At 39.1% G+C, this 26,799-nt stretch overlaps 1 protein-coding gene across 4 annotated transcripts in view; it reads left to right on the top strand.

The window, feature by feature from the left end:
• Window positions 1-14,243, top strand: part of LOC143040263 (uncharacterized) — a 30,108-nt gene extending 15,865 nt beyond the window's left edge. Inside the window, exons 1-5 of one of the 4 annotated variants that reach the window (XM_076211085.1) lie at window positions 1,059-3,211; window positions 7,265-7,416; window positions 8,403-8,507; window positions 8,713-8,963; window positions 13,742-14,243. In XM_076211085.1, coding sequence (XP_076067200.1) covers window positions 7,300-7,416; window positions 8,403-8,507; window positions 8,713-8,963; window positions 13,742-14,243 — 975 coding nt within the window. In that variant the 5' untranslated portion in view covers window positions 1,059-3,211; window positions 7,265-7,299. Of the gene's footprint in view, window position 1; window positions 643-1,058; window positions 3,278-7,264; window positions 7,417-8,402; window positions 8,508-8,712; window positions 8,964-13,741 lie in introns of those variants that run through there. The other 3 variants (XM_076211096.1, XM_076211076.1, XM_076211065.1) reach the window with 3 other exon arrangements.
• Window positions 14,244-26,799: the final 12,556 nt, after the last annotated feature.

Raw genomic sequence — 26,799 nt, 5'->3', positions numbered from 1 at the left:
GTTCGAGTGATGGCGTTGTTCTGCATCTGGGTGAAGCAGGAATTCGAAAATGTTACGAAACTTGGCTCCGTCAAGACTTGATGTCCCTAGAAGAGTTCCGCCAGTTGCCTTCCCAATACCCAAGGCTCGGCTTTTATCTGAACAGCCACGCAGTACTTTCGTCAGACCGAGAAGGCAGTTTGAAGTGTACGCGTCACCTTGACTCGGAGAACGGAACTACTCTTGATGTCCCCGTAGGCCCAGATGACCAGGTTCCCGTAAGCTGGACAGCGACGAGGCCCGAGGGGATGATAGGGATCTTGCAGACGGAAGAAGAGCATCGAGGAAGAGGCTATGGCTCCCTCGTTTTCATGACACTAGCCAGGCTTTTGGTAGCTAGAGACCTCTTTCCCTTTTTCTGCGTCAATGTAGGAAACGATAGGATGTTGAGCATTGTGAAGAAACTTCAAGCACTGGAAAGTCACAAGATCATCTTTCTGAATATTACTCCTACTGCTGAGTAAGTGGTCATGGGTTAGCAGTATCTTCTTTATCTTGTAAGATGGAATCTGACGGTGGTATTCTTGAAAAATATCTTTCCTTATATTATAAATATCATATAAATTCTAGGAAGGGAAATATTTATATAAGGAAAAACATATATATATATATATATATATATATATATTGACTATATCATAACAAATAAGACTGAAGATGGAGGAAGTAGACGAGGAGTAATGGGAGAATTTCACGCTTTAACGTTTCGACCCGCAGGATCTTGATCACATAGCTTTGTTATCAAGATACTGCGGGTCGAAACGGTAAAGCGTGAAATTCTCCCATTACTCCTCGTCTACTTCCTCCACCCTCATCATATATATATATATATATATATATATATATATATATATATATATATATATATATATATTTATATATATAATACAGTATATGTATATATATATATATATTTATATATATAATACAGTATATATATAATATATATATATATATATATATATATATACATATATATATATATATATATATATGTATATATATATATATATATATATATGAGTACCACCGTAAGATTCCATCCCTGCTTCTGAACCGAACCCCATAGTCGAGGAGTATTTGTACGATCTTCATCAAACTGATATGGTTTAAAAAATGACACGTTTTCTCTTACATTATTCAACGCTCATTACGCACAGACACATTGAAGCCTGTTCCGTGAGTGACCTGTGCACCAACACGGTGGCCGCTGCCAAATCCCTTGAGGTCGCGGATCTCCTGAAAGAGCTGAGTTGAACATGTTTATTGGCATCCACGTTAATGAAACGTGCGTAAGACCTCATACCAATTCGTTTAAGTGAAGTTGCCAAGTAAGGCATTTTTGTACTGTGGTCTTAGTCTCTAAAATTCACTTTCTGTTATATCTTCCTTGAGTTTTAACTTTGTTGGAATCCCCCTGCTCCTCTCCACAACAGTGATATTTATTTGAATGTGTGTTATTTTACAAATGTTAATTATCTATGTCATACAATCAGTTTCCAACTCAAATTTGCACAAATTTTGAAAATGAGCGTTGAAACCCTGACGCTCAAGGCTTGAGGCTTTGCAGTTACAGCCATCAGTGTTGTATAGTTAGCAGAAAGTCCTCTAAATCTTACTTATTGTCACTAAACTGAGAAAGAATTATGGTTTGTATTCACAAACATTAATTCTGCAGCACAAAGATTTACCAGGAAAAAATACTTACAATACGTGATTTGTATAATGTACATAAGTTTAACAACTACAACTATCTATGCATCATCAATATCACATTTTGTGTGTTATGAAAGATTATATTATCAGCACGGATCAAAGGGGGCAAAATACTTACAATACGTGATTTGTCTAATGTACATAAGTTTAATAACTACACATTTTGTGTGTTATGAAAGATTATATTATCAGCACGGATCAAAGGGGGCTCTTCCTCATCGTCCTCATAACTAAAATGACGTCTGATGTCTTGTGAGATACGTGATCGTTCTGACCATACAGAACTTGACTTGGTCTTTCCTTGTGATATTTATGATGCCATTATGTATTTTGCAAATTCTGCTCATCCACTCAAGGGATCTGCATAAATCTGGTTGAAGCACCATCTTGTTCTCTTTACAACAAAGTTCTAATTTATGAATTCAACATACACCTCTGGTCCTGTCGTCTCGTCTTCTCGTATCCACAAGGTTGACAAGTCGCCATCTTGCATAATTTCTGTGGCCATGTAGCAAATGTAAATTCCAATTACCATCCCTCATGACCATGATGAGGTCCAGCAAAATTTGTACCATGTCCATATTTGCTGACTATAATCTGAAGTTCAGGTTGTTTGAGTGTGTTATACATCGAAAATATGTACATTTTTAATTGTGAATTTTAACACCTTGAAATACTAAAACTTCACTTGCAAAACAACATAATTTTTAATCTGCTTCAAATCACAAAAAAATGCATAAACATAGTTTTGACCCATAGTGAATTTGATGACCTGCAAAATATTCTTTGAATTTAAATTTTGAGTTATCATCCTCCCACATATTTTTACCTCTCTACACTGGAAAGATTTCACATACATTAGATGCCCGCTATTAACATGTAATCCCCTAAAAAATCTAAAGGACTTTTCCAGGTTTGGCTAGTCCACAATTAAGTTTTGTCGTCAGAAATGTACCGAAAGGACTAAAGCATCGTTGACACGGGACAAGTTTAGTAGTTGCTAGTGCTAACTCCAATTTGACTTCGCCGGCAAGTAATTGTTGACACATTGGACAAGTCGTTATTGTTAGTAGCTACTAAACTAGCCCCATGTCAACGTGGCATAAGGAGTTGCTCTCATTTTATGCTGTTCCTGAAAGTGTTATAAAAAGAAAGCGGAACAGTGACAACTTCACCCAACCCAAAGAAACTTCCAAGTGTAAACAGCTCGATAGATCAAGACCGTGTTGTGAATATCTCCTCTAAATTAATTGGATGAGCAACAAATTGTCATACATTGCTTTTCATGTTTCTGATACTTTCATATGTGTGGCATCTAGGAGAAACTTAAAGGAATTTGAATAAAATAGCTTAGTCTAGTGACATTTGGTAACTCTGCATAATGTTGTTTGGGCTGCTCGTCTCCTAGAGACCGTGTTTCGAATTTAACCATCACATCAAGACGACGTGGGTACAGGTAAGGTACGTTGACTACCGAAGGACTTCCCCGGGCTGAATGAAATTGACTGATGGCAGCCAAGATGTAAGTGAATCAGATCGCGAGGAAGACGTGTGTAGATTTTTTTTTTCCTCTACCACGCCAGCAAAACATAGTTTAGAAGTATTTTGAAATGTAAAAGGTGAAGCAGTGGATGTAGTCGTGCATGTAGGGTATTCTACAGAAAAAGCTCACTTTATTTGGTTTATTCATTCGGTTAACTCTAATTCGTACGAACTGCGACTCAATGTATAATTGATCGATATCATTTGTGAGAGTTTCAAAGGGGATGAGGTGACAATTCTTCAGGCGTGTTAGCTTGGGTGACACTTCATTAAGTGGACTATCCTGGGGTGACTGTTCTTCAGTTGTACAAATTGATGACAATAAGTACCCTCTGGTTACATTAGGTTACGATTTTTCAGGTGTTGGTTCGGGTGATACCCACTGATACGAACTTCTAACAGGTGCTTATCAGCGACTGAAGTTGTTGCGTAACCTTTGTCCTCAGTGATCGGGTACCCTGAATAAGTGACAGTCACCGATAATTGTTTAGATCACGTGGCGAATTGGAAAATCCAGTGCGCCAGGTGGAAAATAATTATAATAATAATCTGAAGAAAATGGACCGTTAAAATTCTCATCTGGCCGGGATGATGAAACCTGCCCGTGCTTCCCACACAGTGTTATGCCACGCTAATTCTAAAAAATTCTGTAACGGACACAAAGATACATATGGAACTGTTATGAACATCTATTTGAAACACGTAATTGACCCATCTTCATATAAAAACATGAGAATTATATGAAAAACATCTTTGAAATAAACCACGAATTGGCAATATGAAGAAGGTATGCATCGCTAGTGTTGCAAATCAGTTGGTCTGTAATTCTCATTCTTTAGTGAATTAAGAGTTTCTCCATCTAGCTTCTTTATTATCTGGATGTTTGAATTTTACCACGATTATTACCCTAACGTTTAATATCATATTTAATCAACTCTGAGGTGTCAAGATAAAGAGGCAAGTATGAGGCGATTTTTGGCAACTTTGGCGGCGAACGACAGTGGCCATGCACCGTGGATAATGATTGGACAACAAACAGTGTATATGAAATGTTCCGGATCACCTGCAAGGATAAGATACGAGCAAGTATAGCCCCACAAACCAAGAATATATATATATATATATATATATATATATATATATATATGTGTGCCACTATAGTGAGATCTACCTCCCGTTAGTAATATAGCATGAGGTCTACCATTTCCATACATTTATTTTAGCGATAAATACATAATGTGTACATATCCAGGGGTATGATATAGATAATTGGATTTCTAATTACATTCATATTAAAGGAAGAAAGGTAAAAATGAACATGTTATCATATATTTCCATACATTTATTCTAGCGATACATACTTCGTTCATCTTCTAAGAATGACACAGATAGGTTAGGCTAGGCTAGGTCAGGTCACGTGGACAGGTCACGTTTTTATGTATTTGGGCAGGTCACATGTTTGATGGACAGGTGCGGGGTAGACCACAGGCTGCACCTGGGTAGGCGACATATGGCAGACCTCACGCTATAGTACATACATATACCAAAGGCTTTTTCCCCCTTACACGGGGGGTGGCCAAAAAGAAAAAGGCATAGAAACCACTCCCACCCATTTCATTTCCCATATGTTCCACTCCTTTCCACCCTCCTCCCTCCCTCCAATCTTGGCACCTCCTGGATGACGGGTCATCCCTGCATCCTGTCCACTGCCCTGGGTCAGAAGCAGTGTCGCAAGACACAGCACATCCACAGCAAGGCCGCTTCATAAATTCGGCGACCCCCCCCTCTCCGTCCCCTCATGCAAAAAAAGAAGACGGAGAGAAATCCCTTTGGGTTGCGTCAAATTTTTTTTTAATACATACTTCCTCCCCTCATCCCCCACCCACTCCCCCTCATGCATCACAGTCTCATCTATACACAACACTTCTCCATTCACCCCTATCTTCTGTCCTCTCCCGTCCTTCCTCTACAGACATTCCTCTCTTTTGTAAAGCCCCTTTCACCCCATCCATCCATCTCATCCTAGGACGCCCCCTCATATTCATTCATTCCACCTCCGCCTTCCACACTTCTTTTACTAATCTTTCTTCACTCATTCTTTCCATGTGTCCAAACCATCCTAATACTTTTTCATCAACCCTATCTCCCAGCTCCTTTTCCACCCCTGTTCTCCTCACCTCCTCATTTCTCACTCTATCTAGCCTAGTAACCACTATCATGCTTCTCAGACATTTCATCCCAAACACATTCAAACTCCTTTCTTCCTCTCTCATATTCCATGTTTCTGTCCCGTACATTGCTGTTGGCACAATCACTCCTTCATATAACCTCTTAGCATCCATTCCCAGATGTCTATTTCTCATTACACTTTTTAATCCACCAAGGCATTTACTCACTTCTCTCAATCTACATTCTACCTCCACCCCCACTCCTCCCTTTCCTGTCACATTCGCACCCAAGTATCTGAAACTATCCACTTCCTCCAGTTTCTCACCCTTAATGCTCACTTCCAGCCTACTGTCACTCTCTCCCCTTGTACATCTCATCACCTTACTTTTGCCCACATTTATCTTCAGCTTCCTTCTTTCACACACCTTCTCAAACTCTGTCACTAACTTCCTCAATCCCTCCTCTGATCCTGCTACAAGCGCAGTGTCGTCGGCAAACAACAACTGGCTCACCTCCCACTTTTCTCCATTTTCTTTAATCATCTCCAACCCCTGACCCACTACCCTTGCATTCACCTCTCGCACCACCCCATCCATGTAAAGATTGAACAGCCAGGGTGACATAACACACCCCTGACGAAGTCCCACCTTTACCTCAAACCATTCACTCTCTCCATTTCTAATCCTAACGCAAGCTCTACTACTCTCATAAAAACTCTTGACTGCTCTTAACAGGTTTCCTCCTATCCCATATATCTGCAGTATCCCCCACAGTGCCTTCCTGTGGGAGTGTTTTCTATGCCTTTTTCTTTTTGGCTACCCCCCATGTAGGGGGAAAAGCCTTTGGTATATGTATGTATATATATGTATATATATATTATATATATATATATATATATATATATATATATCCCAACAAGTATATATACTACGGGTGGAGCAAAACCTCCTTGAGGAAGCACACGTGCAATGACAGCATCGGCCCGCCATAGCTGGGTGGCCTGCACCTCGGCCACCCATGTGACACAGAAACACAGGATCCATTGAGGAACGCATACCCTCTGTCTTCGTGAGTCACCGGCGCCAAACGTTTTGCCTCCGACTTCTCACGCAGCACACGTGGCCTCACGGCAATTAGGAGCAGGGGTCATGACCTGCCCGTGTATATAAGGATGGACCAACCCCCGAAAATTCAGATAGCCTCGGAGGAGCATACGTGAGCTTAGCTCGCTGATCCTTATCTCCACCAGACCTCCTTCACCCAGACTAACATTTGGTTGCCCAAGCTGGGGCAGACTACCAGGCTAACTAGCTGCCCAACGTGAGGCACACTACCAGCCTAACAGTAGCTATGAATTTTGGGTATGCCCAAAATTCATACCTACTGTTAGGCTGGTGACTCACGAAGACAGAGGGTATGCGTTCCTCAATCGATCCTGTGTTTCTGTGTCACGTGGGTGGCCGAAGTGCAGGCCACCAGCTATGGCGGGCCGGTGCTGGCATTGCACGTGTGCTTCCTCAAGGAGGTTTTGCTCCACCCGTGGGCCTCAAGGAAGCTCTGGATCGCGTCGCAGCTGGATAGACGCGAGCGTGTTCCACGGGGCCACTTGGGTGTCAGTAAGGCCGTGAGACGCCGAGAAGAGGTGAGGCGAGGGAATGAGGACCGGTGAGTGGGGACCGGTGAGTGAGGACTACTAACACCTTTCGCTAAGTACCTTCCAACCATGTTTTTTTTTGTACCACAAATACTTGATCCATTAAGCGTCTTCTAAATCCACGCTATCATTCTCCAAGCGCAGGGGGTGCTGGACCTTAAGGAAGAAGGTAAGGAGATATGGAGGGGGACAAACAGGTTGCCGTAAATGAGGAGTGTCTCAGGAGCATCGAGAGCAAGGAGGAGTTGCAAGAGGTTCTGTCGGCCTTAAAGGAGCACCTACCAGTTTCTGCGCCTGTAAGTCATGGTTTATTCATGTTGATTGTTGTGTGAAGGTGAATTTGAGTATCAGCGGGTGTAATTCACACGTAACCCTTTCAGAACAGTGGTACACTTTAAACTTGGTAATCTGGCTAACACCAGATGTCTTAATTCAACTCAAAGTGTCACTGTAATGACTTTGAGCAGAAAGAGGTTCAACTAATTTGACCATTACTCTATACTTCCTTTGCCTTTGCCTCACCCTGATGTAAAGTTATATATACTATACAGACCAGCACTTGCTCCTGATTGGTGGAATTTATTTTTAAGGAAGTGTGTGTATGAATCGTCTGCATTGAATGTCAATTTAATTCACATGTCCTAAAAACAAAGATGTCTTGCTTCACGGTATAAGAGCGTCCATAGCACATATAACAAAATTGTCATTGATAAACAAATATAAGCCGAATTTAGACATTAGAAAACACAGACAGGTGAGCCAGATTTTCAATTAATATTTCTAAAGAATTATGGTGACATCACGCATCCCAACCCTCATATAACCTCTTATTTTCTTAAAAGGTTTCGACTTCCCTCAACGGAGTTACCCCTATCCCATACATTCCCAACACGCTCCAGAGCGCATGTCTGTCAACCCTTCCATACACTTTCTCTAAGTCCATGAAGGCCCAAAAGACATCTTACCTCTTGCTTATACCATAACTGACATGCTCTGCCAAATAAAGACTACCTGTATGCCTAGTAGCTCTACCTTTCTCTTTATCATTAGGGAAGGAAAAGGATATACCTACCTAATTATGATATAGAGAAAAAGAGCTACGTTTGTGATTTCCCGTCTCCTTTTCTCATCGTTCAAACCTGCCTATACAATTATTTGCGGTTTGAGATGAAAATATATCTATTTTGGGCTATTCATGAATGTGCGCAAACTTAATGGAATCTCTTTTCCCCTATAAATTGTATGTGTTGCCGATTTACAGGTATCCCTCTGATGTTGCTAGGTATACAATGGAGTCCAGTTGGCGCTTTCGGGGGGAAAGGAACACAAAATATTCATCCCCAAAGATCGGTGCCAAGAAAGGAAGGTTTTCATTATTTCAGCTGAGGTGGAGTCAAATAGCGTTTGTTTGTTTTTTGGTACCATGTTACTTTGACAGGTTCTGTTCATGAAAATATATGAAAAAGCTAAGCCTTTCCACAGTTAGATTTTTCTCTTGTGGTCAGCAGGCAATTTCATTCAATTGAAGGAAATATCCCGTGTTTTTTAAGATTAGTCCCAAAGAGGATTTTCACAAATGTTTGTGTTGACAGGTTTCCCGTTACTTTACCTTCTTCTGTAAACAAGAGAATTCATGGCTTTTGAAGAAGATTCTGAGTGAGACTCGAGAACTAGACTTCGACGGTAGACAGTTTCTGGTGAGCTTCATTCCCGAATGGGCTGTTGAGATTGTCAAGGACTCGCTGAGGTGTCGCTCCTTTGGGCCGCGGACACCAAAGTACGATTCCATGGCTCATCTCTTCTATTTCGACTTGGAGACGATGGCGGCTTCTGCGAAGAACAGGTGAGCATCACTCTTTTGCATATTAAGTATTAAGGTAAAATTTTTATACTAATATATCTAATATACTTTACTTATACTTATACTACTCTACTTATACTTATACTACTTATATACTTATACTATACTACTATACTTATACTTATACTACTTATATACTTATACTATACTACTATACTTATACTACTAATACTTATATTTATACTTACTTTTTATATTAATATATCTAGAGACTATTACATGAGGAACCATATGGCAGACTGATGGGGAAAATATTTAACGTTTCAAACAATCTTGATCATAGAGAGTGTATGAAAACTTAAGTGTGTTTGCTTTCACGGTATTAAAATAGTAGGAATGGTTGGAGGAAACACCATTATACTAACCAGTTTACCATTTTCGAACATAACCAGGTTTTTGCTTGGTCACGATAAGATAATATTGGTCAAAAACACTCATAAAAATGGGACTCATTCACGCTACATCCACACAACTCGCACCGTTTACATGCACGAGCCTACTTCCAATAGTCAAGCGGAAGGTGCCCCTCCACGTACCCACACTACTCGCCAACTACCACCATTTGACTGTTGGTGATATTGGTCAGTGTTGATTTATTTGTAATATCAATACCATATTTATACGCACACATCATATTAACTTCATAAATATAGTGGAAATTTTGAAAATGGTAAACCGGTTATACGAGTAATAATGGTGTTTGCTCCGACCCACTCACACTATTTCACTACCGTGTAAACAAACACACTGTTGCCACATGTACTCTTTTCACGAATCACTGTCCAACCAGTGTACCAGTTAAAGTGCTGGCGATAGTATCTCGTCCTGTTATGTGAGTTGCTTCAGTTGTCCTAATCTCCTGGACCTGGGTTTTGCCTCATTAGGCTAGGTGGCTGCTGTCGTCTATGTGCAACGCCACATTTAGTTCTGAACTAATTGATGGTTTTATCTTGAGCTATATCATCTTCTAAGCTATGTCAGACAAGTTGTCTTCTTCAATTTGTTCCCATGGCTTTGCGACACCCTACCTTCCCATAACGAGAGATCTTGTGTCATTTTTATCTACTTCCTTTAATGAGCTGAATAATACCACCAAGTCACCCTATTCTCTTCTTTGTCAGTGACACTGAGTAGTCCACTGATTAAATCTTATTCTATACATTTTATCTGCAAGGCTGGGAACCAATTTGGTTACTGCTCTTTGCATTGTTTGATTTTTTAATCATCACGTCCATGTAGTGAAAAGCTACTTTTGTATTGATAGAACGTTTCACTCATGATTTTGCTTATACTGTATGTTTGTGAGGTGATCAGCTATCCATAACCAAGAATCTCTTTTTACTCTTTTAATTCACTCGTTTTCCATTGACATCTGTCTCTAACCCAGCTTCTGTTACCTGGGTTATTGGGTAAACTAGTTCTGCATTATATGCTGCCCGAGGCCTGTATTTATTCAGGTAGGTGAGCCAACCACGATGAACAAGTATATCGGGTCGGGTCAATTCAGTCAGCGACGATGGCAGCGGTGACTCCCGAAGGAGGATGCAGAAGATGGCGAGATTAGATCGTACCATTCACATGGTGCGCAGTGAAGTGAGGTTGGAATTTGTACGCCTGTCTAATGCTTTCTTTCTTAGTTTCGTCGGCATTCTTCAAGGGTTCCGTAATCTCGTGAAAACCTTCTTCACATATTAAATTCTTATAAAAATTCTTCACTACGAATTTTGATGATTCCCAAGAAGAAACCTATCATTATACTTGATTTGGTCCTCTTTGTGAACCAACAAGTTAAAAGTCAACACCAGTAAAATCGCAAATGGGTTAAGAGAACATTTATCTCACACGATTTGTCAATATACAGATACGGTTGATTTTATGCTAATATTTTTTTCAAAGGGGCCATGAGATAAATAGAAAACTCGGTATTTAAAAATCAGTATGTTCTTTGTAAAACACAAAGGACTGGTTTTAACTCTAATGCAAAACAACTGAACAGTGTGATACCACTACATTGGAAACACCGGAAGACTAGCTTTGAAATGTGCAAGTTGGATAAGTAAACAAAATTTAGGGGTAGAGAGCTTCAGATATCTTTAGATGAAGTCAAGGGAAAAAACAACATTAGAATGCTCTGATCTAGACCACATTTTCATCCAATCAGTTACATAGCTAGGAGGTTGTGTAATTTGGATATCCACTTGGTTTTGTAGAGACGAATGAGGCTCATTTTGAGGTTTTGAAAACACCTGGATATATTTATATATTTATCGGCAAACTTCATTACATCGTAGTGCACATTCCAGGGTGGATGATGAAAAGGTTACATATGCAAATATATTCTTATACATGTATGTGCATAGACTTGATTATTGTACAAAATAGATTGTAATAAATATGGTGAGAATAAACAGTTTTATATAGACTAATTCGAGGATGAGATTGAAATACAATTTTTTACAATAACATTGGCGGAGTAAAGACATCGGAATTCGCGGAAACAGATTACGCAGGAAATCTTAATATACCATGCAGAACAGAGGTATTGACGTGTCACTACAGTTGTCTAGGTCCAGCATAACTCTTGATCCATCTTCCACCATTTCATGTCAGCCTCCAGTAGCACAAATAAATTAATTCATGGGTTAACTTATTGTGAAACTTCCTTTTAGCAGCTCGAACGACGGTGTTGCCCTACTCCTGGGTGAGGCAGGAACTGAAAATGTTACCAAACATGGCTCCATCAGGATTTGATATCCCTGGAGGATTTATGTGATAATCATGGTTACGCTGGTGGGAAGAAGGCCATGGGCACCAGGTTTGATAGTCTTCAAATGGTTTATTGGGTGTTCCTCGCAGCACTTTTGCCACACATCTTCTAGTTTTGACCTGAAGGTGAAGTTGAAGTCTGTAGTAAACTGGAAAGTGGAAGCATCAAAAGGGATCGATGCTACATCCCATGCTAATTTGTCGGTTCGTTCATTTCCAAGAAGAAACTATTTCACAAGTATACATGGCTAGTACAGCGGTAGGGGGCTGGTCTCGTAACCACAGAGTCAGCAGATATAGCCGCTGCGCCAACTCCCTCGAAATTCGGTCGGAAGTGGTTAGACCTTATATTCTTAGATCTTGATATAGCCTTGCCCTGGCTCGTGAGCTTAAGCTGTTTACTGGGGGAGGTGGGGAGTTGGTGGGGAGTTGAGGCTGATGGTAAGGGGCCCGTCGTGGTTTCTGTTCGAACCCTCGCCGCGGCGCAGAGATTAGGAAAGGAATCCACCCGTCCCCTGCGTTAATGTATGAAGAGTTCCGGACCACTGACAAGATAATCCGAGCGGATACCAGCAATCCAAACCATGAAAAAAAATGCAAGACGTCTGAGTGATTGTGTGGTTATGAATCAAACGTTGGTGAGATATAATGAATGTGTATTGAGAGGAGTAGGAGATGGTATATCAGAATATCTTCTACTAGTCGAAAGTAAAAGTGGAGAAGAGAAAGAAGTATAGCCGTCAAAAGGGGAAAAGTAATAAAATAACGAATATTGGGAAAGCTACGAAAATTAGGTGGAAAGGTAATATAAATGATGGATGAGAGAAAAATGGGAGGAAGGAAAGGCGTAGAATGAAGAGTTAAGGGAGTGGGAGAAGTTAAATTGACAGCAAAAGAAGTGATTGAGGTATTATGGAGTTTGGACATGAGAGAAGAAACAAGTGGTGAAATGAGGAAGAGAAACAAATATATGCAAAGGCATACTAGGAAAATAATTAAATTGTGTAGATTAGATTTTTACATGAAGATATCTCAGTGTAATAGTATGTGAGAAGACGTGATTACATTTGTTTTTAGTGAATCTGGAGAAAGAGTATGATTGAGTAGACAGGCATTATGGAAGACCATTGGGCTGTATTGTATTCTAATTTCTGTTAACATTATGTATAGATTATAGCTCTTTGTAGACATGCAGGAGATTCAAATAAATGCGTAGTTAGAATTCTGTATGTGTGTATGTACATGCAAGTCAGCATGAATGTTCGAGAACTTACAAATTGCCATTTTTGTCTATTAAGTAATTATCATTTTATTTGTAATGCGAAAGTTGAATGAATGGGATATAGATCATTATTACTATCAAGTTTAAGTTGTTGTGTAACTGAAATGTGAATGAATGTAAATTTCTGTGCGAGTGAATAATCGTAATAGTTGTAGAAATTAATTATTAGCAACTGTTTAAACACGCCGAGAGTGAAGGAGTCCGCACCGTGCGCACGGCTGTTTAGTTAGAAGCAGGCAAGAGTTCGAAGTGACTTAGTGAGAGTGCATTTCAGTGAGAGTTAGTTTAATCATTTTGTGTGCTGTGAAATAAACGAATATTCAGTTCTTAGCAACTCATTTATTGACACCTACAATAGCTGTATTAGGAGGGGAAAATGTTCATTGTTATATAATTAAATTATTATTACTACAGTCTTACAGATGCTTTATTGTGGTGTACCTAAAACTAATCTTAGTTTGATAACTTTTTCTTGGAAGGTATAATGAAATAAAAAGAAAACACAGTATTCTCATTTCAGTTGTTACTTTTCAAGTACAGTATATGAGAGCAGATTTTAAACCCTTGTGGGCTACTAGTTAGAAAGCATGAGATAATTAAATGTTGCGATTCCACTGCACTGGAAGCATCCAAAGACTAGCCTTGAAAGGTTGTAGAGGAAACAGATGAATTTATGATCATGTAAATGAAATGCGATACTTCCTTTTCGCAGTTCGAGTGACGGCGTTGTTCTACATCTGGGTGAGGCAGGAATTCGAAAATGTTACGAAACTTGGCTCCGTCAAGACTTGATGTCCCTAGAAGAGTTCCGCCAGTTGCCTTCCCAATACCCAAGGCTCGGCTTTTATCTGAACAGCCACGCAGTACTTTCGTCAGACCGAGAAGGCAGTTTGAAGTGTACTCGTCACCTTGACTCGGACAACAGAACTACTCTTGATGTTCCCATGGGCCCAGATGACCAGGTTCCCGTAAGCTGGACAGCGACGAGGCCCGAGGGCATGATAGGGATCTTGCAGACAGAAGAAGAGCATCGAGGAAGAGGCTATGGCTCCCTCGTTTTCATGACACTAGCCAGGCTTCTGGTAGCCAGAGACCTCTTTCCATTTTTCTGCGTCAATGTAAGAAACGATAGGATGTTGAGCATTGTGAAGAAACTTCAAGCACTGGAAAGCCACAAGATCATCTTTCTAAATATTCCTCCTCCCACTGAGTAGGCGGTCATGGGTTAGCAGTATCTTCTTTATCTTGTAAGATGGAATCTGAGACCCTTGAAGGTTTTGAAGACATTTTGAGCAACCCAGGTAAAATGTATGTCAGAATTAGAATCATCATACAAAGGATAATAAGAACAGCAGAGGGAAGGGTAGGTGAGAGAACATGTAGTCTTTGTAAATGAAGGGATGTAAATCAGATTTCTACTATTAGACAACTCATTGAAGAGAAACTTGTGAACAGTAAGAGATTGTACCTACATTTTTGTAGATATAGAGAAGATTCATGATAAGATAGAGAAGTGGTTGACTATGGAAAACTGCCCAACATGTCTTCTTGCCATGGACATTGAAGGCAGAGTTTGTGTCACACCTTGTTAGAACATGAAAACTGAGCTGCTTTTCCCTAATAGGCAGTGAGAGTCTGTCAGATATTGTGTGTATTTGATATAATTTCCTTTGCTGTTCCAGAGATCCTCCATATTTCAACTGCCTTGCCTGGCATAAAGTGTAGAAGAAGCAACATCACATCTGTATCACTGGACTTAATAGGTAGCCTTTCATAGCCTTCACTGACTGCCTCACACGAATAGAGAATATGTCTTGATTCAGCTTCTTCATGGTTTCCTAGATATCGGACAGTTTGCCTTCTTGTTGATCTGACTTCAGTAGTATTAGAGAATCCACTTCCATTCACAAGCTCAAAACTAGCTGGAAGATGCATGATTGCCTCGTATAGAAACCTCGTAAGGTCTGCGTTGTTCTCTCCCAAGGCAATTGAGCTACTCCAGACCTGAGAAAGTGAAACATCTGGGTTGTCAATGGTCTTGCGAGTCTGTTTCCTCTTAACAACTCGCTTTATTCAAGTAGCAGTCTTGATTGATTCTTCTCCAATATAGTGGTCAAACACTACATCAATTCTCGTTATATGTTCCCCAGATTGGTGTGTTACATTGCGTATAAGGACCACAGAATAGTTGCTAAAAGTATGCACACATGAAGCTTTCAAAGTGTCTTGATAGATGCATGTCTTTCAATCAGTACACAGATCTTCATGTCAGAAACTGTAATCTCTATGGGTACACTTATTCCAAACATCAGGACTCTCACGAGGTCTGCCTTTGGTGTTGAGTTCATATGACCTTCAGGCTTGGCCAAGGGTAAGGGAATAGGGGATAGTTTATGCTTGAGAATATATTCCATTTCCACTGATCGACCTGCAGTGACAGCATTCAGTAACCGCTGCAACATCTTTCTGTCAGCCTTGATAGATTTCTGCACACACTGCTAAGTGGAAATGGCTACTTTGTACATATCTGAAAAAGTTTTGGAGTGGTTCCTTTTGAGAGCAGCATGGAACTGTGCCCTTCTATTAATGAACAGTTGTTTAACATTAGCTATGAGATGCTGCTTGACTCGATCTTCAGCTGTGAGGAGATCAGTGACCATATCAAATGGTGCAACGTCTTTGGTTGTTAATGCTGCAAGAGGTACACTTCTTTCCTCTGTTTCATATTCTACACCTTCATTCAGTGTGCTGTTTCACATAATCAACTTCACGCTTTATGTGTGATGAAAGATTATCAGAATGGGTCAAAGGGGACTCTTCCTCATGATCTTCCAAACTGAAAAGATGTCTGGTGTCCTGTGAGATGCGTGATTGTTCTGACCATTCCTATGATGCCATTCTGCACTTTGCAAGTTCTGTTCACCCACTCAGGGGCCTGATCTACATAAACCTGGTTGAAGCACCTTCTTGTTCTCTTCACAACAAAATTTCCACTCATGTATTCAGCATACACTCTGATGCTGTCGTCTCAAGTCTTCTTGTATCTGCAAGGTAGACAGGTCGTCATCTTGAATAATTTGTGTGGCCATAGTCACCCATGGCAGCATTGCAGCAAGCGCAAATTCCAATTACTATCCTCATGGCCCTGATGAAGTCCATATGCTAACCATAATCTGAAGTTTGGGTTGTTTCAGTGTGTTATACATTGAAAATTTGTATTTTGTTTAATTGTGAATTTTAACACTGAAAAACTAAATATTTACTTACAATAGATAACACAACATTAGCTTCTTCAATCAAAGAAAGCCCTGTCACAAAAAAAAAAAAAAAAAAAAAAAAAAGATTGAACAACATTGACCTTGATGACCTTCAAAATGATGTTTGAATTCAAATTTTGAGATGGCATCCACCCACGTCTTTTTTACCTCTTCGTGCTGGAGAGATTCCACAGAGATGCCTGCTATTTACATGGAATGCCCTAGAAAAAAAATCTAGAGGGCTTTGCCAGGTTCCGCATGTCCACTATTAAGTGCATGCGTTTTCGTTTTCAGAAATGTAAAGGACTTTAGGTTAAAATAGCTTAGTCTAGTGACTTTGTAAACGGTTTTGCAATAAAGACATTTGGCAACACTGTGGATAGAATTAACCCAAACAAATGGATAAAAAATGAATGTAGGTGTAATATATAGGCCAAAAACATTATCATTAGCAGACGACAAACTGTTGTTTCAAGAACTGTCTTGTTTCTGCAATCGGAACTTATTAATGATGGGTGATTTCAATTTTACTGACATTGATTGGATAACCCTTGAACATGGCCATATGGGTTTTTCTGTGACAATTACTTAGTTCAGCATGTAAAAGAGCCCACATGACGAAAATTCACTCGACCTATTGATCACTAGCCGCGAAAGCATGATAACCGATGTAGAAGTTGGTGAAACTATTGCAGATAGTGATCACAACTTAGATTCAAACTGCTAAAAAAAAAAAGATATATATACTTGGGGGGCAAAATTAAGCAAGAGACATGTCATTCAGATGTGGGAAATATGTCAAAATACGATTAGTAAGATGATTCATACATCCCGTTTAAGGACAGACGCCCCCCAAATCAGGCTCGCCCAAAATGGCTTGACAAGGAAACTGAAAAAAGTATTGCTAAAAAGAGACAGGCTTATAAGAAATGCAAATGCTCGGGTGCACCTAATGACTATCAAAGTCATGTAGTAATACAGAGAGATTTAAAAAAGAAAAAAAAAAAAACGACAATATGAAATGAATATCGCTGCTAAATTCAAAGAGAATCCTAAAAAATTCTATAGTTACATTAGAGATAAAAGGATTATTAGGGATCACATTGGCCCACTATTATCTGCTGACGGTCAACTTGAATATTCAAATGAAGGAATGAGTGATATCTTAAACAACTAATTTTGGCTCAGTATTCATAAACGAAACATCTCAAGTGAACTCCAAACTGAAACCTGTGAAAAGTCTAGGGTGAATTTACTACGGTATATATAACAAAAGAAAAAATTAAAAGATGTATAGAAAAACTCAAGAAAACACCAGGGCCTGACGGTTGGCATCCAAGAACTTTAAAGGAAATGAAAAATGAGATTGTTGTTCCATTAGAAATTATTTTCAAGAAATCCATCATATCCGGAGAAGTCCCAAGAGAATGGAAGCTAGCTAACGTTACTCCCATATTCAAAAAAGATGACAAAAAGAAACCAAATAACTACAGGCCTATAAGTTTGACTTCAATCTTAGGAAAAATGAAGGAAACTATCGTCAGAGATACTATCGAACATCATTTACAAAATAACTGTTTGATAAATGATAGCCAGCATGGATTCAGACGGAAATGTTCTTGCGTGACTAGCTTACTCGAATTCTACAACAAAATTATCTCGAATTATGACAAAAGAAACCATATAGATTTAGTATATCTAGAATTTGCAAAAGCTTTTGATCCCGTCCCCCACGAAAGACTACTTATTAAATTAGCTTCACACGGAATATGTGGTATCCGATTAAGTTGGACTGAACAATCGGAAACAGAGAGTTGTTCTAAATGACAAAACTTCTAGATGGAAAAATGTTACGAGTGGAGTTCCTCAGGGTTCCGTTCTTGGGCCACTTCTATTCATAGTATATATAAATGATATAGACCATGGACTAAAATCTATAGTCTCCAATTGTAGTGATGATACAAAACTATGCAGAATGGCAAATGATCACAACCAATTAGATATTCAAGAAGATTTAGATAAACTAAAGCAATGGTCTGAAAAGTGGGTAATGAAATTTAACACAAGTAAATGCAAGGTTATGCACATCAGTAAAAATAACAGTAAGTACGATTACAAGTTATTTGGAAATTCGTTAAAGTGGGTAGTGAAAAGGATCTCGGCGTAATTATCAGTAATGATCTCAAATCATCTAAGCAGTGTGTTTCAGCCTCTGAGAAAGCAAATAAGATTCCAGGACTGATTGCGCGATCTTTTGATTTCAAAAATCCATCTCCCATTAACAAGTTGTATAAATCGTTAGTTCGTCCACATTTGGAATATGCTGTTTCCGTATGGTCACCGAATCTCATTAAAGACATTGACAGAATGGAAAAAGTACAACGGCGAGCCACAAAACTAATTCCAATTATCAGAAATAAATCATACGAAAATCGACTAAAACATATGAATCTGTTTTCCCTAAAAAAAAGCGTAGACTCAGAGGTGACTTGATACAGGTCTGATTCTAAAGGGGATTGACAACATCAAAAGTGACACAATTTTCACACTGAATGAGAATCCGACAAGAAATAATGGTCTCAAACTATCAGGAAATATATTTAATTTGGAAGTGGGTAGAAAGAACTTTGCCAACACTGTAGTTAATGAATGGAATAAAATTCCTGCAGAGGCAGTGCAATGTAGTTCAGTTCGAAGCTTTGAGATTCATTTAGATAAACACCTAAGCAAGATGCTGTAATGCCTGTCATTTATTTTATATTATTATTTTTTTGCCTGTTTGTTTATCATTATTTCCTTGATTTTCATATATTATTATCTGTCAATTTATTATTATTTACTATATTACTGTTTGTTTATTATTTAACTATACCTATACATTCATTTATTTTGTTTATTATTATTTGTGCTATGTATATATTTATTTATCTATTTATCATTATTATAAAAAAAAATCGTATCCGACCTAGTTATGGACCAAAAGGTCTGTCGGTATGCTCCTTCGTGATCCTTTGCAATAAGGATATTTGGACTCTTAGTCTCCTAGAGACAGTGTTTCGAATCCAAACATAACATAAAGACGACGTGGGGCACAGGTAAGGCACGTTGACTGCCGAAGGACATCCCTTGACTGAATAAAGTTGAGTGATGGCAGACAAGATAATATGTAAATTAATCAGATCGCTAGTAAAACATGTGTAGATCTTTTTCGCCTCTACCACGCCTTTTCTTTCAGTATTTTTGAATGTAAAAGGTGAAGCAGTGGATGTAGTCGTGCATGATGGGTATTCAAAGGGGAGGAGCTTACGGATATACCGGAAGAATTGTCACCTCAGACTTCGGAAAGGGGGTGACAATTCTTCTGGTGGGTTATCCTTGGCTATTTGGGGTGACAATTCTTCAGGTGAGCTATCCTGAGGTCACGATTCTTCAGTTGTACAAGAGGATGAAAATAAGTACCCTCTGGTTAGATTAGGTTACATTACACCCTTATCTTCTATTTACTGTGGTCTGCGGTGACAATTCTTTAGGTGTTGTTGGTTAGGGTGATCCGAACTTACTTCTAACAGGCGCTCAACTGTGGACGAAGTTCTAACCTCAATGATCGGGTAGCCTGAATAAGTGACAGTCACCAATAATTGTTTTGGTTGAGCCAGGGTCACGTGGCGAATGGGAAAACTCAGTGCGCCAGGTGGAAAAAATAATAAACTGAAGAAAATTAATCGTTAAAATTCTCATCTGGCCGGGATGATGAAACCTGCCCGCCCTTCTAGCAGTGTTAAGTAGTTTATGCCACGCCAATTCTAAAACATGTAATGGAGACAAAGACACGTGTGGGACTATTATGAACATCTATTTGAAACACGTACTTGACCAATCTTCAAATAAAACATGAGAGTTATATGAAAACTATCTCTGAAGTAAAACATGAATTGGCAATATGACTACGTCTATGTAGTGAAAATCTACTTTTAAATTCATTAATAGAATGTTTCATTCAAGATTTTGCTTATACGTTTACAGGGTAATCAGCTATCCATAACCAATAACCTCAATTCCTTCTGGTTTTGTTTTTGTAATTGACTCTTTTTCATTGACATCTGTCTCTATCCCAGCATATGTTACATATGTAGCGGGTTTAGGCTACGTATACAAGAGAGACTAGATAGTCCGTTATTGGGTGAACTAGAAATGCCTTACATGCGGCCTGAGGCCTGTATTTATACCGCAGGTAGGCGAGCCACCCACGGTGAACAAATATATCGGATTGAATCAAGTCAACCAGCGACGATGGCAGCGGTGACTCCCGAACGATGATGCGGGAGATGGTGAGGCTAGGTCGTACCGTTCACGTGGTGTGTAGTGAGATGATGTTGGAATCTGTACACCTGTCTCATACTTTCTTCCTTATTTTTGTCTGCATTTTTATAGGGTTTCGTAATCTTGTGAAAACCTTCTACACATAAGTTCTTCTTTTAGATATTCTTCACTGCGAATTTTGATGGTTTTCGAGAAGAAACCTATCATTAATCCTGATTTGATTCTCTCCTTGTGAACCAACAAGTCAAAAGCCAACATCAGTAAAATCGCAGATGTCTGTTATGTGTAAGCGTTACGAGTATAACATTTATTTCATATAAATGATCATGTCTAAATACGGTTGATTTATGTTAATATTTTTTCAAAGGTGCCATGAGATAAATACAAGAGTTGTGATTCTAATATTAGTAGGTTCTTTGTAAAACACAAAAGACTAGGTTTTACTTCAAATGCAAGACAAATAAACAGCATGATACTACTGCACTGGAAACACCGAAAGACTAGCTTTGAAATGTGCAAGTTGGACTGAAATTGGTTAGAATGAAAGGGCATCAGATGATAACTGATTATTATTGATGGATGACACTGCGTTTGTGACTGATTCAGGGAAGAGACTGAAGAAGTTCATGACTGAGTTTGGAGGAGTATGATAGAAAAGAAATTTTTGACTGAATAAAGGAAAAGAAAAACTACTAGATGTACGTGGAATGATGGTGGCAGGTGGTGTATAGGAAGGAGGTTTGAGTAAGTGGAGAATTTAAGTATCCGGAGTCGCAGTTGGCGGTGAACGGAAGAATGACTGTGGATGTGAATTATAAAGTTAAAAAATAATTGAGTGTGGTGAAAACTGTTAGTGGTCATCAGTTTGAGCATTTGCGAACACGCAGGCGGGGGGGGGGGACTAGACTAGGGGGATTTTTTTTCTTTGTTGTTGTATCCCACCGCTGTCACCAGATATGTTGTGGTCTTGTCCAACATATGGTTTGGAGTGGTAACGTGGTTGGTAGTTGAGCGGCGTTTGGAGGCTTAAGATAAACACGGCAGAGCAGCGTAGCTCTCTCTCTGTGGTCTTCTTCCTCTTTATTTTGTGACAGGAGGTGTTTATATACATGACTCGTGGCTAGGTTGCCGACGAGATATTATTTATTTACAAGGTGCTGTTTTAGCAAATATTAGAGATCAGGATATGTTTTAAATACTTTACAATTTGCATATACATATATACAATGTACTACAGGTTTCCGAGGTTTGGACAGGATGGACATATCCCGTAGGAAAGGGGTTTCAATATTAATGGCAATATCGCTTGGGTTTTCTGAGGTGTCGATATCGGCGTCCAGGTGTTGGTCGTAAGGTTGACGCCCTTGGTCCGAACAATAGAGACTTGACCATAGATGACCGCGGGATGACCCTTCTCGTCGAAGTCAGGTCAGAGTACTACTTGACTCCTATATGCACCTAGATGCATATTTTCAGTGCTGATAGTACGCGGGTACGGACAGTTGCTCACTGGATAATTGCTCACCGGATAGTTGCTCACCGGATAATTGCTCACCGGACAATCGCTCACCGGAGAAGTGACAAAGAGGACACTTGCTCACCAAAGGTTTTTTTTTACTTTTCTTGAACTTGATAATAAACAATATACAGGATTTTTTTTAGTTATATTTAGGTTTATTACAGCAATAATACACAAACAATATCCAAACTTTCATATTTTAGTTTTTAATAATTATAAAATTCAATACAAATTTCTCCCATCAATATATAGTAAATTTGTATTGAATTTTATAATTATTAAAAACTAAAATACGAATGTTTTATAATTATTAAAAACTAAAATATGAAAGTTTGGATATTGTTTGTGTATTATTGCTGTAATAAACCTAAATATAACAAAAAATCCTTTTTTATTGTTTATCAAGTTCAAGAAAAGTAAAAAAAAAAAAACTTTTGCGAGCAAGTGTCCTATTTGTCACTTCTCCGGTGAGCGATTGTCCGGTGAGCAATTATCCGGTGAGCAACTATCCGGTGAGCAATTATCCAGTGAGCAACTGTCCTACACCCAGAATAAGCAGAGGTGGTAGATGAAGATCTAGGAGATTTTGGTGGTAGATTACGTCTTCTAGGAGGTCTAGACGTTCAACATTGTTATATGATTATCCTCATGATGCATTTGCCTTGAAAAAGACCCCAGTGTTGGTAATAGATTCAACTCATCTTTCGTGTTTCCATTTTCCGATTTGTTCTCAAAGTGTCACGATGAATAAGTATTAAATGCAAATCTATATGTACTTTATGCACACATTAATATATGTATATACACTTCTGTGTGTGTGTGTGTGTGTGTGTGTGTGTGTGTGTGTGTGTGTGTGTGTGTGTGTGTGTGTGTGTGTGTGTGTGTGTGTGTGTGTGTGTGTGTGTGTGTGTGTGTGTGTTAAAAATTGAGCTCCACAGTCACCCCCGTTGGCATCAGCGACAAAGACCTCAGCATCATAACCCAGCGTCATTCATCCATCTCACCTCATCGGAACACTGTTGTCGTCGGTCGTCACCGGACTGCCCTAAGCAAGTAATTCGATATATATAAATCCCTCCTGTAGTCATGAACGGTATAGATATTAAGTCAAATTTAGTTCCTTGAGCAAAATTTACTTTTTACTCGCTTGAACTAGATCATGCGACGGAAGCCAGAATAAAATGTATTGGGTCACTGAAACGTCGCAGGGGCTTAATCTCTTAGGATGAACTGAGGTTCCAGGCGTCGTCCAAAAGGGCAAATACGGCGCCGAAAGTGTCATTAACCTTTGGAATTGGGCAAAAGTCAGTCTTAATTAGCGTCGGGAGAGACCCAGTTCCAATAATTGTGGTGGCCGGAGTGATTTGATTAATTTAAACGAACCTGGAATGTTATGTTTTCTTTTCAAAATCAACTGTGCCTGCTCTGCCTATCTGTATCTTGTATACGACAATTTATTCCTTGTATGCAAGGAAACTGATATCATACTTGCAAACAAATAGTTCCGTAAATATAAAACCTAGCTTTCAAACTTGCATTGAATTAATTTTGACAATGGAGTTATGTCATTCATATCACAATGTATACATAATTTCTAAGTAATCTATTTTTACATGAAACTAAATAATTTTGTATATGGCAAACTCATTTACGTTACGAGTTATTCTATTGAAAACCAAACCAAGAAGACAAAAGACGACGAAAATTTGTAATATGGATAGTGACCATGATGAAAGAGACAACAGCAATAAGGATAAAGACAGTATCACTGATGATGTTGGGTTTAAGTAAGGGTGTGTAATGCCGCCATAGTTCTTTAACGCGTACATGGATGGAGTAATAAGTGATGAATGCAAGAGTTATGAGTAAGGGAGTAAGGCTGGAGGAAAGTGGGCCCGGGTGAATGTTAGATAGTTGTCAAATATGTGGACGACACCCAAGGGTTTGAATATGATGGTGGCTAGATTTAGCAGAGTTTGTTGTGGGATAAAACTGATTGTTAATGTATCAAATAGTAAAGTGATAGTAGTATTTAGCAGTAGATGCTTGACATAAATTTTATGAAGAGTAAATGAAGCAAGTAGAAATATATAGATATCTGAGAACGGATACTTTATCTATATACCAAAAGGCTTCTTCCCCTTTAAGGGAGGTAGTCAGCAAAGGCATGCTCCCACCCCCATCCATCCCACTAATATCCATCACCCATTTGTTTCCCTTTTATCATAATCTTACGGATGAAGGGTCATCTCTGTCTCCCACTCACTGCCCGGATCAGAAGCAATGTAGCAAGACATATCACATCCACAGCAGGTCCACACTGCTTCATTTACATGGAAAACTTCTATCCTTGTCCCCTCATGTAAAAATACAGAAGACGAGGAGAAATCCCTACGGGCCGCGTCAGTTTATATTCCATTTACAACCATCCTTCACTCACATTTCCCTTGTTTATTCTTTCCATGTGCCCAAAACATCACATTATTCTTTCATCAGCTCTATCTACCAACTCCCTTTCTTCCCCCGTTCTCCTCCTTACCTCTTCGTTTCTCACTTTATCCTCGTAACTCCCACCATAATTCTCAAAAACTGCATTTCAAACACATTTAAGTTTCTCATTTCTACCTCATTTAAATTCCAAGTATCTGCTCCATACAGTATTGTAGAAATAATCATCCCTTCCTGTAATTTTCTTTAAGCACCCATTCCCAGATACATACTTCACATGCCACTTTTCATTCCTCCAAGACATTTACTTGTCTCCCTCACTCTACATATTACCTCCACCTCTATACCTCCATCCCCTGCTGTGTGTGATCCTAACTACTAACTATCCACTTTCCCTTAACCTCTCTCCTTTAAGACTTCCCTCCAACTCACTGTCACCCTCATCCCTTGTGCATTATATCACCTTGCTTTTGCCCACATTTACTTTAAACTTCCCATCACAAATCTTCCCAAACTCGTCACTAACTGCCTTAGACCCTCCTTTGACCCAGCTACAAGCGAAGTGTCATTATTAAACAAATGTCTCACCTCCAACTTTTCTTTACTCTATAAACATCTTCAATACTCTATCCATTACTCTTGCATTTACCTCCCATACCACCCCATCCATACACACATTGCACAGCCACGGTGACATAACACAACTATGGCGCAGTCTCACCTTCATCTAAGACCACTCACTCTGAATATTCCCAATCCTAACACAAGCTCTACAACTTATGTCAAAGATTTTGGACTGCCCTTAACAGTTTCCTCCCTATACCATATATTTGCAATACAATACCTTCTTGTCTACCCTGTCATAAGTCTTCTCTAAATCTATAACCACCCAAGAAAAAAAAATCCCTTTTGACGAAAGATTTTCGCATATCTGCCTCACCAGAATTTTTTTATCCATGTACCCTCTACCTTTCCTAAACCTACACTGTTCTTCACTAATTATTCCCTCTGCTCCTCTCCTAATCTCAATTAACACCCATATGTCTTTCCAACTTCACTCAACAAATTAGTCCACCTAAAACTGCTACATTTAACCATTCCTCCCTTTGTCAGACGCTTTGTATGACACCCATCTAACCCAGGCGCCTTACCAGCATCATCACTTTCAATCATCTTTGTACCTTATCTTTTCCTATAGTCTAGCTCTGTCATTTTTCTCACCAATCACAATAATTTTCTTAGTGCCTCTCACTCCCACAATCAATTCCTCACTAACCTTCTCCACATTCCAAAATTCTAATAAATTCTCTATCCATCTTTCATTTACCACCTTCACTTCCCACCATCGGTCCATTTTCACTTTATATCTTTCCTTTTCTATCTGACTTATTTCCCTTCCAAAATATCTTTTAATTTTTTCCATTTTTTCTCAAATTCCTAATCTTACAACTGCTTTATTCTTTGCATTTCTCACATTACGTTTTGCTTCTCCTTTCTTCTTCTTTTTTTTATCACCCATATGCTCCCCTAGTTCTATCTTGCAACCAATCCACATACCCTCGCTTCTTCTACCACCTATTTCACCTCTTCGTCCCACATACCATATTTGTGGACTTTGTCACTTCCTCTTTGAAATATACCCATTCTTCACCTACCCCTACCTCCCCTCTCTCCATCATCACCTCCCACACTTCTTTCAGCTTTTCTGGTATCCTTTCTCCTTTTCCTTCTCATTCAATTTGTTAATTCTAAGCACTTCTCTATCTCACACCCTTTTCTTCCACTCTCAAATTTCCCTCTACTCAATAATGATCTAACACTCCACACTCTCTCTACTGAAAATATGAAAGTCCAATTCTTCCTATCCTACCATTAAACACCACTGCATAGTCCATTGAAGACTCATATACACTATCGTTCACTACCCTTTTGCATATATCCTTATTATTGTCTCTCTTTTTAATCATGGTGTTTGCTTTCATCAACTCCCTTCAAAACACATCTCCAATATCACCTCCCCACTAGGATTCTTACCTGGCACCCCAAACTTCCTTACTACTCCATCTATTGGCTCATCGCCTACTCTAGCATTGAGACCCCCCAACACCACTAGAAAAACATACCTAAGTTTCGCACGTGGGCAGTCCACACACACCCTGTTCATGAATGTAGTTTTGATACCAAGGATTTTTGTCTTGAATATGATACGAGATGAAACTTTGAATC

Source organism: Oratosquilla oratoria, chromosome 2, assembly GCF_046742065.1.
Source record: "Oratosquilla oratoria isolate Oo_2021 chromosome 2, ASM4674206v1, whole genome shotgun sequence".
Lineage (NCBI taxonomy): Eukaryota > Metazoa > Arthropoda > Malacostraca > Stomatopoda > Squillidae > Oratosquilla > Oratosquilla oratoria.
This window is presented reverse-complemented; position numbering and strand designations above follow the sequence as displayed.